The following is a 15,622-nucleotide window of genomic DNA, read 5'->3' as shown; positions in this document are numbered from 1 at the left end:
AGAGCGTGGTGTTGAACACTTCCTGTTCTGCCATTTTCTCTTGTGACTCTATTTTCTACACCAAAGCTTCTGAAATGCTTCCTTTCTCCTCAGCCAATGTTTTCCCTCTGCAGTATCTGTTGACAATGGGCGGTATTCTCTGGTCCCTCAAGTTGCATGTTTCTCAATGGCCGAATTTTCTCTTCCCATTGCCTGTCAATGGGATTTCGCATTGAAATCTGTGGCCGGGTCTAACCTGTCAGCGGGAAAAGAGAATCCCAATGGTCAGAGAATTCCGGCCCATGTCTGTTCCATTTCTCAAGCCTTTGCTCCTGTCTCACCCCCCCCTAGACTTACAAAATCAGGGTTCCGTTATCTTCTACTGCACCATGTCCAATGCTTTCAATATGACCCCACTATCAAACACATTTTCTTCTCCCTGTCTCCTTTCCAGAAGGAACAGTTCTTTTTTGATACCTTTATTCCCTCTTCGAGCTTCCAGCTGTTCTTCTCCAAAGCTTTCCCATTGCAACACCTCACCATATTCTCTCCTCACACATAATTGTTCAAAGTCCCAGACAGTTTATTTATTTTATACAGTTATTCAAGTGTTTTTCCTTCAGAAAGATGTCCTGAATTTGCTGACATCCACCACCTTGAACTTAATTCACACACAGACAAAGGCTGAGGTAATTCTAACATATAGTATGGGTCCAATTTTGGATTGTAGAAACCGGCATGACGGTCATCATGATTTTCTTTCTCACTACGTGATCAGATTTTTTTGCGTGTGTAGATGGACCCTGTGTTCACTCACGCCCAACTAGAGTTCCAATATTCATCTGTTCTTGTTATATGTTGCAGCACGTCACTGATGTATAAAACTACCTTCTGTGAAAGTTTGCAGATGGTTTAATTTATTAATTTCCTCTCTGAGATTGCTGTATCGTTTGATTGGTTCCTTCTCCTTTCCCTTTCCTTTTTGTTCGTTATTTTCTAACTTAATTGAAATTCCTGCTTACCGTATATACTCGTGTATCATGCGACTTTTGAAAACCTAAATTGTAACCTAAATTTGGGGGGGTCGCATGATACGCGAGATACAAAATTTGCGGGTGTGAAGTGCTGGCCAAGATTAGGCTGTTTGGCTGTTAAGCAGACCGTATCCATTTACGGTAAGTCAAATAGTACCCAGTAGTTAATAAAACTATTATATTTATTTTTGGACATAATGAAATATAAAACAGGAATACATATGTAGGTTAATTAACATTTAATAAAATAAAAACACTATTAAAACAAACTATTACAGGTAAACTAAAATCCTCCAAATTCGCTTTCATTGTTATCAGTGTCATCATCAAATAAAGCTTGGAATTCTTCTTCATCGAGGCAGTCGTCATATTGATCATCTTCCAGGTCTTCAATATTTTCATCCTCTTCTCCTGCATCTTCGAATAAAGCATCATCTTCACTTCCATCCAAAGCATTTGCTATTCCACATTTTTTAAATGCTTTAACAATCAAATCTCCATCTATCTCAGCCCATGCTTCTTTTACCCACAAACACAGTAGAGGCAAATCCGGAGCCTTCATATTCCCTCCCTTCGTAAATGATTTCTGTCCTTCCATCATCCAGTCATTCCATTTCTTTCTTATATTGTCTTTAAATGGCTTATTAATTGATACGTCAAGTGGCTGAACGACGCTAGTCAAGCCAGCTGGAACGATTGCTATATCGGTGTTCGATTCGCGAACAGCTTTCACAACAGAATCCACTCGATGTGACCTAAACATATCCCACACAAGTAAACTTTTTTGGCGTCGTAAACCACCTGCTCTTGATTCCCAAACTCTCTTCACCCAAATCTTGCAGCCATTATTGTTCATCCATCCTTTTTCATGGACATGGACAATTATACCATTTGGAAGTTTTAGTTTGGGCATTAATTTCCGTTTAAAGATAACCATTGGAGGAAGTTTCGTCCCATCTGCCATACACGTTAGTACAACCTTAAAATGTGTCTTTTCATGCCCTGTAGTTTTGATAAAAATACTTTTCTCGCCGACTTTATTAACGGTTGAGTTTGATGGCATATCAAAATTCACGGGTGTCTCATCCATGTTTCCAATGCACGATAACTTATAGCTGTTAGCTTTGCGATGTTTGATTACAAATGTTTGAAAACTAGTCACTTTTTCTTCTAATTCTTTTGGGAGTTTCTGTGCAATTTTTGTTTTCCCTCATAACACAAAGTCATGTCTTTTCATGAACCGCGTACACCATCCGGGACTTGCAGTAAACACACGAATGCTCATTTTTCTTGCTTCTCGTAAAGCATAAAGTCTTATTTTAGATCGTGTTATAATATAACCATTTTCTCGATTTTCGGACACCCACTTTGATACTTTATCTTCTAACTGCGGCCAATGGCATTTCAACCCGCGATTTGCACATTTATAGGAAGGAGTTTCCTTCAATTTTTCTTTTTGTTTTCTCCAGTTTCGGACACAGCTTTCTCCGACACCAAACAGCTTTGCAGCTTTAACGTTGTTGCTTTGCTCCCCTTCGGCAACAACTTGCATCTTCAATTTGGCAGTATATTTCTTCGCAGATCTTTTCTCCATAGTGGCTAAGGGTAGAATGTATTCGATCGTTGTTATGTGTTACGGTACTTGTTACGTGTTAGGTAACTGTTTATTATCGTGATTAGAAACAGCAAAACAGCTGTTTCTCATTCGGTTGTTTACGGCGGAAAGCCTAGCCTAGTGTCATCTGGTATCTCAAAAAAGTGACTCGCATGATACATAAGATATTTGATAAAATCATGTTTTGGGGACGAAAATTTAGGGGTCGCATGATACGCGAGATTGCAGGATACGCGAGTATATACGGTATTTCTCTGTTTTCAGATGCTTCAGTATTTTTGGTTTTTATTTCCTGTGCATGGCATTTGTAGTTTGTCCTTTTTTATTTAAGAACAAGACACAATTTTTGTTTCTATCATTTTCCTATCTAATGTTAAACCATAGAAGCCAATTATAACTAATTTCTTACTGGAAGCAAAACCGCAAGCACATAACTTGTTAATTATCACAAGGTTATCACACTGATGGCGACAATTGGTTATTTTTCTTACAGAGAATTAATAAATTTTGGTAATTAGAGGGATGTAATTAAGACCTTTATAAGTGGAGTCATGGATGTTTGCAGCATGGGAACAGGCCCATCGGCCCAGCTAGTCCACGCCGCCCAGTTTCTATCACTAAGCTAGTCCCACTTGCCTGCATTTGGCCCATATCCCTCTATACCCACCCTGCCCATATAACTCTCTAACTGCTTTTTAAAGGACAAAATTGTACCCACCTCTACCACAGCCTCTGACAGCCCATTCCAGATGCTCATCACCCTCTGTGTGAAGACATTTTCCCTCTGGTCTCTTTTGTATCTCTCTCCTTTCACCTTAAACTTATGCCCTCTAGTTCTAGACTCCTCTACCTTTGGGAAAAGATGTTGACTACCTACCTTATCGATTCTCCTCATTACTTTATAGACCTCTATAAGATCACCCCGAAGCCTCCTACGCTCCAGGGAAAAAAGTCCCAGCCAATCCAGCCTCTCCTTATAACTCAGACCATCAAGTCCTGGTAGCATCCTCGTAAATCTCTTGTGCACTCTCTCTAGTTTAACAATATCCTTCCTATAATAGGGTGACCAGAACTGAACACAGTCCATGTGGGATCTTACTAATGTCTTGTACAACTTCAACAAGACGTCCAAACTCCTATATTCAATATTCTGACCAATATAAACCGTGGATGCTAAATGCCTTCTTCACCACCCTGTCCACCTGCGACTCCACCTTCAAGGAGCAATGAACCCTGTATTTCTAGATCTCTTTGTTCTGTAACTGTCCCCAACTCCCTACCATTAACTGAGTAGGTCCTGCCCTGATTTGATCTACCAAAATGCATCACCTTACATTTATCCAAATTAAACTCCATCTGCCATTCATCGGCCCAGACGCCCAATTAGTCAAGATCGTGTTGCAATCTTATATAACCTTCTTCACTATCGACTATGCCACAAATCTTGGTGTCATCTGCAAACTTACTAACCAAGTAATTATAAGAGGTCTTTAAAAACTTTGCATGATGCATTTTTCTGAATTAAACCTTAAATAAATAAAAGAAAAACAGCACAAACTTCAGTTTGTGACACATATTCAGTTGAAATTTCCTTTTACTGCCCTATTACTGATGTATGTTGTTTAAATAAATTCTTTACAGGAAAACTTCATGAATTCACCATGGGTCTAGCCAATATTATAGGGACAATAACTGCTATAACTACCATGATGTTATTCGTCAGATCTATTGGTGAGTCTACCCGCATTGTTTGTTTATTTATTAATAAGCTTTTATTACATTAGAGCGAACAACCAATAATATGGTTAGCGTGTGGTGTCTATTTAATATAGGGTAACATCAGAAAATTTTACACGTGAAGTTTCCACAAACATTAGTGAGAACAAATAGCCAGGTTTCAGTGACATAATAATAATAATCTTTATTAGTGTCACAGGTAAGCTTACATTAACACTGCAATGAAGTTACTGTGAAAATCACTACGGCACCTGTTCGGGTACACGGAGGGAGAATTCAGAATGTCCAATTCACAATCAATATCTTTCGGGATTTGTGAGAGGAAACGAGAACACCTGGAGGAAACCCATGCAGACACAGGGAGAACATGCAGACTCCGCACAGACAGTGACCCAAGCCAGGAATTGAATCTCAGTCCCAGGCACTGTAAAGCAACAGTGCTAACCACAGTGATACTGTGCTGCCCTGCCTCCCCTGCCTTTCTTTGAATAGTTTATAGGGGATAAAAACAAAGAATAATACAGCACAGGAACAGGCCCTCCAAGCCTGTCCCAGTCACGATCTTTTGGATCCAACAGTTTGTAGCTCACCTGAAGGATGAGCATCATAAATGGTGCAGTATTCTCTTCTTACTGAACTAGATTACATGTCCAGGTCACTGGTGTGGGGCTTGAACCCACCACCCCCTGACTCAAAGGCAAGTGTGCTACCAGTGACTCAAGGCTGACACCTATAATTTCTCACAGGTCAGTGATGTGAAATAATTGTAAGAAAGAAATCCCTTTATCCAGCAGGTTTTAGGAATGTAGGACAAGTTGGATAGCAAAGGTTGTTCATGATTAGAAGTACCAGTGCAACAGCTGGAAAACTGCAACCATGGCAACTGAAAGGGGAACAGGAAGATTGAGCATGTTATCTGCTCCATTGTGTGTTCAGTATGTTTAGCATCTTGTGACGGCTTTAGGGTTGAAAGAATCCCATGTTTTGGTTTGCAAGATCATCATATTTCCAGACCCAGCATAGAATGTCCGAAGATAAGAATTAAGACGGACATCTTTCTAGCATTGTGGCGGCGTGGTGGTGCAGTGGTTAGCACTGCTGCCTCACAATGCTGAGGATCCAGGTTTAATCCCGACCCCAGGTCACCGGTGTTTGCATGGGTCTCACCCCCTCAACCCAAAGTTGTGCAGGGTAGGTCGATTGGCAACGCTAAATTGCCCCTTAATTGAAAAAAAAGAATTGGGTACTGTAAATTTTAAAAAAATCTTCCTAGCATTGAATGTTACTGCAGGTGGCTGCTAGGGGTGGTTAATTGTGCAAGAGATGCAAAGCACAACAATATAAGTAAAGTCAAGTTTAGTTGGGCAGAGTTTAGAGCTTATTGGGTGATTTGTGACACCAATACCATTGATGGGAAGATGATCATCTTTGCTTCCTGGGTGCACATACTGAGGTTGTATGGCTTATACTTGGCATATGTTACATATATGTATTAGCGCATTACCTGTAATTGCTAGTGACATTTATGTTGAAATAGGTTAATACAACTTTTATTCAGCAGCAGAACCCTTTTCTTAACCAATACCGATGGCTAGTAAGATTAAACCACCCCACAGTGAGAGAAGCATGACAAATGAAATAAGAATGATACTGTGGTGAATGTATTATACCAATAATCCACCAGTGTATTTGTATCTGTGCTGTTGCCCTTGTATTTGTATCTGTGCTATGCTGTTGCCCTTGTGGGCTTCTCCTATGGGCCATTGTATGGCATCATCCATAGGGGAACATGTTGGGACATGTATGGGCTCCGCCCATGGCTCTGCCCATGGCTCCTCCCCTTGAAGGGAGGTATAAAGAGCAGTCGACATGTAGGCGGTTCTCAGTATTGGTTCAGTCGCAAGCAGGCACTGTTCTAAGTTGATTAAAGCCACGGTTTACTTCTACTCATGTCTCGAGTGAATTGATGGTCGTTTCAGATACTACAACCACATTTGAATGAGTTAGTAAGTAATCTCTCACTCTCTGAGACTAGAAATAGAAAATTCACACTGATGAGTAAAGGACGTTTGTCCTAAAATTGGATTAATGTGACTTATTAGGAGAGCCAGGCAAACTTTTTTTAACACAAATAGCATAAGCTATGTACCTAGTCATCTGATTGTTCGATAGAAAAACCTTCTCCTCACATAATCCTATCGTTTGGTGCCTTGATGAATAGAAATAAACACTAGAAAAAAACCTTGCAATGACCTTGACATGCTCATAAATTTTGTTCAGAAAGGCCAAAGCTTGTGTGTTTTCAATTGTAAATTTCTTTCAGTTTCAGGTCTTTCTGTTATACAGTATCCTGGTAAAGTCCTGGTGAAACCAGCTCCTGTTTTCCTGGTTGGCTCCAACATTTCGATCACCTGTGTGTCTATGGGACAGAACTGCAACATCAATGAATTTGAACTGCGTGGAAATGAAAAAGTAATACAAATGGAGCGCTTTAATAAAACTGCTGCACACTACTGGATGGTCAACGTTACAACCCCACGCACCAGAATATTCTGCTATGTTGGATGTGTTGATAGTGATAAAGAGCTGGTCTGTGTTGCAAGTCTTCAATCTGGCTGTAAGTATTTCTCCCAAAGAATACCATTGTCTATTGCTGTCTCATAATGATGTACAAGATGACTCTCCACTTATATTTCTTTTTCTGTCTGGGATGAAGCACTCAGGAGTACAATAGAGATTGGTAATTCTAAATCTTGGGTTCCCAGTTTGAATGCAGTAATGATGCTTGCTCTTGATTCAGGCAGACACTTGGGCCAGGAGGTTGCCGGTCCTGTGCAATATGATGTGAGGAATCCAAGCTGGAATAGGACACTAATTGCAGGAGAAGTGGTAGACTGTAACTACAATAATAGAATAGATAGACAAGAGGGTAGAAAGCAGACTGGTCCCAAGAACAGGAGGACAGTTCATTTTTTAGGTTGGCTCTCGTTGCCATGCCAATGACTGGGCACCTCGCTGTAGCTGTCTCCCAGCCTATACAATATCTAACAGCTCATAGTCCAACAAGTAAGTCTGGGTAGAGCCAATCGTGGAGCAGAGACATCAGCTGCCTACATTGTACTCCCAGAGCCTGGAGGAATACTCCTGCACCCCAAAATTGGTTATTTTTTGGGACGCAGTGGTTAGCACTGCTGTCTTACGGCGCCGGAGACCCAGTTTCAATGACAGCCCCGGGGAACTGTCCGTGTGGAGTTTGCACATTCTCCCCATGTCTGCGTGGGTCTCACCCTCACAACCCAAAACTGTGCAGGGTAGATGACTTGGCCATGTTAAATTTCCCCTTAATTGGAAAAAAATAATTGGTTACTCAAATTATTCTTTTTTTAAAATTTCATAATTTCCTTTTCAACGTGTGTTTTAACCTGGTGGATTGTAAAAGACCCATTGCCTGCCCAGTTGTCCATGAAATTGATCCTGATTAAATCTTAGAAACCTGAGATTTGTACTGTAATGAAGCTCGAGTCTGAACTAGACAGGTTTTCCTGAGCTGTTCAGCAAAAGCCCCCAGTATACATGATGGTGTAGTGGTATTAGGCTCGCAAACAGTACACAGTGATTTTAAGCCACTACCATCCCATTTTCAGTGGATGCATTGAGTTAAAATCAGCTATTGCATATTACTGAATCACCAAACACAACTTCCTGATATTTATTCTTTTTTCATGCTGTTTAAAAGTAACAAATCCTGCACTGTCCGTGTGGAGTTTGCACATTCTCCCCGTGTCTGCTTGGGTTTCACCCCCACAACCCAAAAGATGTGTCGGGTAGGTGGATTGGCCACGCTAAATTGCCCCTTAATTGGGGGGAAAAAAAGAATTGGATACTCTAAATTTATAAAAAGAAAAATAAAGTAACAAATCCTGTCAGTATGAAATTATTGATGAGAAAAAGGAAGCTCTGTGGGTTTTGACTTAAACATTGGAAATTACTTTTTGCCTCTTTCACAGTGCACGGACAGTGTGCAGGAGTTTCTGATTTAGCTCTTTGATGACTGGCTGTCGATTTTCCCAATGCTGGAGCAAGTTAATATAGATCAGCAACACTCAAACTGTACTGATCAAATGGAGCCTCAGAAAACCACCTCTGTTTGATTTATATCACAGCACTGCAACTTGAAATGAAGGGGCTCTCACTAAAATCCTAAGGGGACTTTCTAGGGTGGATATTGAGAGGATGTTTCCACTTATGGAGGAGTCTAGAATTGGGGCTACAGTTTAAAAATAAAGGTTTTTCAATTAAGACTGAGATGAGGAGAAATTGTTTCTCTCAGAGGGTCGTTAACCTGTGGAGTTCCCTTCCCTAGAGAGCAATAGAAGCTGGGACATTGAATATATTCTGCTCTTGAGTTAGGTAGAGCTTTGATTGACAAGGGAGTTAAGGGGTGCAGGCAGGAAAATGGCGTTGAGGCTACAGTCAGATCAGCCATGATCTTATCGAATGATGCAGCATACCTGAGGGGCTGAATGACCTATTTCTGCTCCTATTTCTTGTGTTTTGTGTTTTTATGTGCAAGTTAGGAGTAGGAGTAGACCACTCAGCTACTCGAGTGTACTCCACCATTCAATAAGATCATGACTGATCTGATTGTAACCTCAAGCCCCACATCGTGCCTAACCCCCAATAACCTTCACCCCTTATTAATTAAGAATCTATCTAGCTCTGCCTTTAAAAAAAATTGTTCTCTCAAATTATGTAAAGATTTTAACTTTGCTGTGATTTTCATTGTCAGATCCACCAGACCAGCCAAAAGATCTGACCTGTAAATGGAGACATAACAATATGATATGTACGTGGAGAGCAGGAAAACAGACATTGCTGGAAACGTATTATGCCGTTCATGTCCAAAAGTGAGTGAGAATTTTGACTATCTAGGCTGAGAATGGGTTAGCAGGCTGAGAATAAGGGCAGCACGGTAGCATGGTGGTTAGCATAAATGCTTCACAGCTCCAGGGTCCCAGGTTTGATTCCCGGCTGGGTCACTGTCTGTGCGGAGTCTGCACGTCCTCCCCGTGTGTGCGTGGGTTTCCTCCGGGTGCTCCGGTTTCCTCCCACAGTCCAAAGATGTGCGGGATAGGTGGATTGGCCAGGCTAAAATTGCCCATAGTGTCCGAAAAAATAAGGTTAATGGGGGTTGTTGGGTTACTGGTATAGGGTGGATACGTGGGCTTGAGTAGGGTGATCATTGCTCGGCACAACATCGAGGGCCGAAGGGCCTGTTCTGTGCTGTACTGTTCTAAATTATCTAAAGTCCTAGCTGTATGTTGGCTACTTGTCTGTTCTTGATGATGCATAATACAGTGTTGGTAGTCAGGTTAAGATGGAGGGCTGTCTGGGATCACCTACCCTTCCCCAGTATCCCCCACTGTTCCCCTGTCAATTACCTTGTTTGGGGTGGAGGGAAATACATGTAGTAATCTCTCACTGAATAGAGACCTGCAGTGACCCCCTTACATTACAGTCTCTTGTGCTGCACTGTACATTGATTTTTCTGGTGCTTAATGATAATGCAAGCTGGAAAAGAGACATTTGCTGAGGTACTTGCTGAGTTTGAACTCCTCTACTTCCAACTATCCCATCACAAACCAACAGCCACTGAAGAAGATGGATAGTTGATAGTGTGCCTAGATGATAACACACGCATATTTCAGGCTTCCAAGCGACCTGTCTGATTTTCACATGCAATGCAAATGTGTTACAGCATTGCGAGGCCTTAAGACCAACCTGGACATACACAATGGTAAACCTGACAAAGGAACGGCTATAGTCATCTTTATGAACAAAATGCAGACCATTCTTACTGATGGGTCCAAATTCATAACCATTGGATCTGCTGCACAACCTGACCAGCCTGCTTTGCTCAATAGTAAGCTGAAAAATAAATGCTTGCTGGACTTGTGTAAGAATGATGAGCTGCCGTGTGATATATATATCAGGATTCATCCTCATGGCTCACTGCATCTGTATATCTATAGGCTGCCCAAAACATACAAAAGTGATGCCTCAACTTATTTATGACTGGTTCTGCACAAGACAAATTGGCCAAATAGTTTGATGAAGTGTTACAACCAATATTGAACAAGTTTTCCACATATACAGTGAAGGATTCCTTCACATTTGCAAAGACGATGGAGGACATACATATCAATAGCAATGCCATGTCCATGTGCTCATTCAACATTGCTAGCTCATTTACCAATGTTCCACTCAAGGAAGTCATATATATTTGCACTGCAGCACTATAGCATAGTGACCTAGACCCGTTACCACTGTGTGGATCAGTATTCATCAAACTTATGAATTTGCGCAAATTAGTTCAGTCTTAATGACACCTGATATGTCCAAATGGATTGTGTTGCCATGGATTCACCTTTAGACCAGCCCTCCCAAACATCTTTGTTGGGTTCCATGACAAACATGTCTTTGATGGAATGACCCCTAACCTCCTACCTCTTGCACTTTTCCAGTATGTGGATGATATGTTTGTCATATTTAAATCTGTAACTGCATGTAATAGTTTCCTTATATGTCTATCCTGCACTCTCAAATTCACCTTTGAAATGGATTACTAGTTGAGAAATCTGCCATGGGATTCTCTACCAAAGTAATTGAATGGCAGAGCGACTCAATGGGCCAAATGGCCTACTTCTGCTCCTATGTCTATGGTCATATGGTCTACCACAAACCTACCTACACTGGTCAATACCTCCATTGGGATCCTTACAGTTCCATGCGCTATAAAATTGGCCTTATCAGCAACCTTGTAAATAGGGCCCAAATCATTTGCTCATCATGCAAGTCTGATGCTGACATAAGGTGCATCAAAGACACTTGATGAGATCATTTTGTGCTGTATAACATGCAAACTCATGGACGGGCTTAAGGCTGTCACTTTCAGCACAGAAAAGTACCCAACTTTCCCCAGATTACCCTGGAAGGGCAAGGTATCTCAAAGCTTTGAGCAACAGATGAAGCTAGCTGTTTTACGCTGCTACTATGCAGTACCTATACGCATGATATTCGCCACTAACAGGATGTTGCCGTGAAGCCAAAAAGGGATTCTACCTATCAGATAATGAGTAATGCATTATCTGAATTTCAGTGCCAGCATGATGCTAGGTATGTAATCCATAAGTTCCAAAGACCAGCCGATCGTATTGAACAGCATGTCCCTTCTGCTGTTCACAAGAGACAAGGTACATACATTCCCAACCAGCCTGTGCTTGTAAAACTCAAAACACAGTGTCAAACATGAGATGTGATTCCACGAATGGACAATATTTGCTAAATAATCCTCGGTGAACTAAGAATTAAGTTGACAACCAATTTAAGATCATCAATTGGGACATAGTGTGATGCATTTGCTTATACTGGAAGCTATTTATATTAACAAGGGCCTTGTTCTTTTCAGATAAAAATATTATGTACACACATTGCACCTGTTTCAGCCAAACAAAGTATGTGATAGCCATTCGCTGGTTCATACCTCAGGGTAATGCCTTGACCAATCAGAGTCAAGCTGCCTTGTTTAAATTTCAAACAAATTTAACTATCAGTCACCATCAACTGGTGCATTCTTCATGAAAATGCCTCTACTAATCAGAGTGAACTTGCCAAACAATCAACACTCTTTTCTCATATGGTATAAACTGGGGCTGGTTTAGCACAGGGCTAAATCGCTGGCTTTGAAAGCAGACCAACACAGGCCAGCAGCACAATTCAATTGCCGTACCAGCCTCCCCGAACAGGAGCCAGAATGTGGCGACTAGGGGCTTTTCACAGTAACTTCATTTGAAGCCTACTTGTGACAATAAGCGACTATTTGATAATGTAAGTATTACACTTCTGGCGCATAATGAGCTTGTACTTCCTGCCGCCATATTGGAGACCTAGGAGGCCATTAGTGTCTAAGAACAAGTCTTGTGTGTATAAATTTCTGTGCCATAAGGCAGCATTAAACAAATAACTTCCATATATATGCCTCATTCTCAATGGTAATCATAAAAAGCTCAAAATTGTGTTCCATGCAATATTTTATCATTTCATCCTGTTCAATTGACTGAGATAAGGGAGTTAGATTTTCTTTTGTAATGGGGAAGTATGTGGAATTTGAAGCTCAGCTAGGGTAATATAGAATGCTAAGGCTGTCAATGGTCTGCTTCAGCCTAAGACAGAGACCAGGGAAGGGGATAGAATTGGTGATGAGGATACAAAGTTCCCAACTGGAGAAAAATGGGATTTATCCAAGACTGAATGTTGGCAAGCAGCCTGACAAAGGCATTGGATGGGCTTTGAGTATGGATCAGGATGTTGTCAGTGTACAGGTGGGAGGATGCCATGTCGGTGTCACGGAGAGGCAGCCTGCAGAGTAACGGACCAAGGATATATCTTTGAGAGATTCCGAGGTGCAGGGACGATAAGAGAATCTTTATTACTAAAGCTCTGGCTCTATCTGGATAAGGAAAAATCCAATCACATGAAGGCAATCTCACTGTGCTGGTCAGTGGAGACGAGGTGTTGGAGGACAATTGTGTGGTCTATCCGGGTTTGTAGCTGAGAGAGAAACAGAGTTAATGCTTCACATCCAAGATGACTCTTCTCGGAGTTCCAAAGAAGAGTCATATTTGGCACAAAATGTTAAATCTGTATCTCTCCTAACATGTTGCCTGACCTGCTGAGATTTTCCAGCACTTCTGTTTTTAGTTCAGATTTCTAGCATCCACAGTATTTTGCTTTTATATTTGCAGTCAGACTCTGTTATCTATTGCCATCTTTTTTGCTTTTGTGCAATGCCTTGTCCCCTTTTGAATCTGCCTAGCCAAGTTGCCCTATGTTATATTATAGTATTACAGTATTATAAAGAGGCACAGAAGAGGCTATGTGTCATCCAGGAAAGCTAACTGAGAGACAACTCATTGAGACACACAGATTCCTCCTTTCCTGTTGTTTCTCCCCTTTACTGCCACAATCTTTAACCAGAACTATCCTTTTAGAAGCTTTTCTCTCTATTTTCAAGCAAATCACTCCCACTTTCCCCATTATTTTTGTCAATGGATAATAATGAACTTATCCAGATCTCTAGATAGGTGTAATTCGTTTGCCATTGGTGTAAAAACAGCATTATTCAATGGGTGGAATATCAGGGCCAATAGATGCAGAATTTGAAGTCGATTCTCCGGCTGCGTTGCACCTGACACAAATTCCACTATGTCAGGAGAATTGCAGGAGAGCCCTGAAATTAGATTTGTGCCGGACACAAATAAGTTTCTCATTCTCCCGGCCCGCTCCAGCCTGGCGTGATCAGGATCTCACCCAAAAAGGGCAAGAACCTGATCACAACTCATTTGCATTCATTTTAATCTCATTAGCAAGATTAAAGTAGAATGCACTAGCTTCCTGGTATTCCCTTCCCCCGCAACCAGCCCCCCCCCCCCTCCCCCACCACCAGCAGACGTCACCCAGGTGCAAATCACCGCTTGTCTCTAAAAGCAGGACACAGGCACAGGGACACCAAGAGGGTGTTACCCTCTCTACGCTTACCTCCAGGGCGCTGAGGGGGTCCTTCAAGGGTGGTAGAGGTCGGTGGTGGGTTGGGCTGGGCTAGGGGGGCTCAGGTTCGGGATCTTTCCAGGGATGGGGGTCACGTGGCATCTTCCCTCTGTAGCCTTGAAAACCTTTAAACTCTCTTCCAGGATGGCAGTTTCAATGATCTGTCAGAGGAAGGCAAAAGTCTTCCCTGTGATATGTTGAAAACCTTTGAAGTGCTTTTTCCCCAGTCAATTTCATTCCCCTTTGACTTTTTCAAGTCTCTGGGCTTGCCAAGAAGCTTAAAAGCTTTGAACATTTCATTCAATTTCAATCTGTTACCTTTTACAAGCCTCTTGAGTGACAGTTCCAGGCTATTTCAAAGGAGGGATTAGCTTTGTTTTTGTAGCTCTTTATGGTTCATTCACGCCAAAGTGCTTCCTCTTTTGGTATTGTTTCTAACCGCAGTTTTTTCATAAAGAGGATTTTCTTTGTTCTGAAGGGCTTCTGAGGAAGAGCAGGTGTTGTTTCTAACTGCAGTTTTTTCAAGAGTTTTTTTCTTTGTTCTGATGTGCTTCCGAGAAAGCGAATGTGCTGTTTCCTTTTTTTTAATTTAGAGTACCTAATTAATTTAGCGTGGCCAGTTTACCTACCCTGCACATCTTTTTGGGTTGAGGGTGTGAGACCCACTCAGAAACGGGGAGAATGTGCAAACTCCACACAGATATAGACCCGGGTCGGGATCAAACCCGGGCCCTCAGCGCCATGAGACAGCAGTGCTAACCACTGTGCCACTGTGCTGGCCCAAGGTTTTGTTTCTAACCATAGTTTTTTCTGCTGGGGATTCCTCTGTTCTGAAGTCTTTCTTAGAAACACTAGGTTCTCTGCCTGAGTGTTTTTTTTTTTCAGAATGGATATTTTTCAATCTCTGATACCTGAACAGCATGCCTGCACTGGAAGAACCTTTCCTCCATAGAAGCTGCTGCCACATCTCAGACATTGAAGTGCAAGAGTTTCTCAATGAGGACTTTCCCACAGTCACTTTTGAATTCTCTGGGTGACCTTTGTAGCCCTCAGGTGATCAGGGACATGGGTGGACACTGCCCTGGCACTGCCCCTGGCACGTTGGCAGGGCCAACCTGGCATTGCACCTCTGGCAGTGCAAATGGATGGGACCTGGAGGGGAGCCTGAAAGGGGGGTGCCCAAAAAAAGGGGGGGGTGAAGGGGGGAGCTTTTGCAAACCCATTGTGGGTGTCGCTCACTTGGGGGAGTTCCAGTGATTGGAAATCCTGGAGATTGGAGACCCTCCATCTCCGAGGATTCGGCCTTGCTGGCTTCTTTGGGTCCCATAGTGCAAAATCCCTGGTTCCAAAAAAAATTCTACGTGTGGATGAATTGCGATCTGGATCACGCCGATCCATCTGCCGAGGATTGAACTTTGTTTCCCACCGGAGACAACACTTAGAAATTATTTGGGAGATTTCTGCCCTTTGTAATTGTTTTGACTGCCCTCTCACACAATTGGCATTGTAATAACAACTAAGTTCCGTTGTTTTATTTTAAATTATTTTCCACCCCCGTCACCTACTATCCCATGCTGAACGTTGTGATTTGTGTGAGCCTAGATGGTGAATCTCAGCAGGCTTCATGACCATAAGGAAAAGCCACTGGACT

At 41.9% G+C, this 15,622-nt stretch overlaps 1 protein-coding gene across 1 annotated transcript in view; it reads left to right on the top strand.

Moving 5' to 3' along the window:
• The window catches only part of LOC119964218 (interleukin-12 receptor subunit beta-2-like), a 194,251-nt gene that overhangs the window by 72,202 nt on the left and 106,427 nt on the right, over nt 1–15,622 (top strand). The window contains exons 4-6 of the mRNA XM_038793502.1: nt 4,270–4,359; nt 6,689–6,982; nt 9,155–9,272. Of these exons, the coding sequence (XP_038649430.1) occupies nt 4,270–4,359; nt 6,689–6,982; nt 9,155–9,272 (502 nt within the window). The remainder of the gene's footprint in view (nt 1–4,269; nt 4,360–6,688; nt 6,983–9,154; nt 9,273–15,622) is intronic.

Source organism: Scyliorhinus canicula, chromosome 4 (genome assembly GCF_902713615.1).
Source record: "Scyliorhinus canicula chromosome 4, sScyCan1.1, whole genome shotgun sequence".
NCBI lineage: Eukaryota > Metazoa > Chordata > Chondrichthyes > Carcharhiniformes > Scyliorhinidae > Scyliorhinus > Scyliorhinus canicula.
The sequence above is the reverse complement of the archived record's forward strand: the minus strand, read 5'-3'. Positions and strand labels throughout refer to the sequence as shown.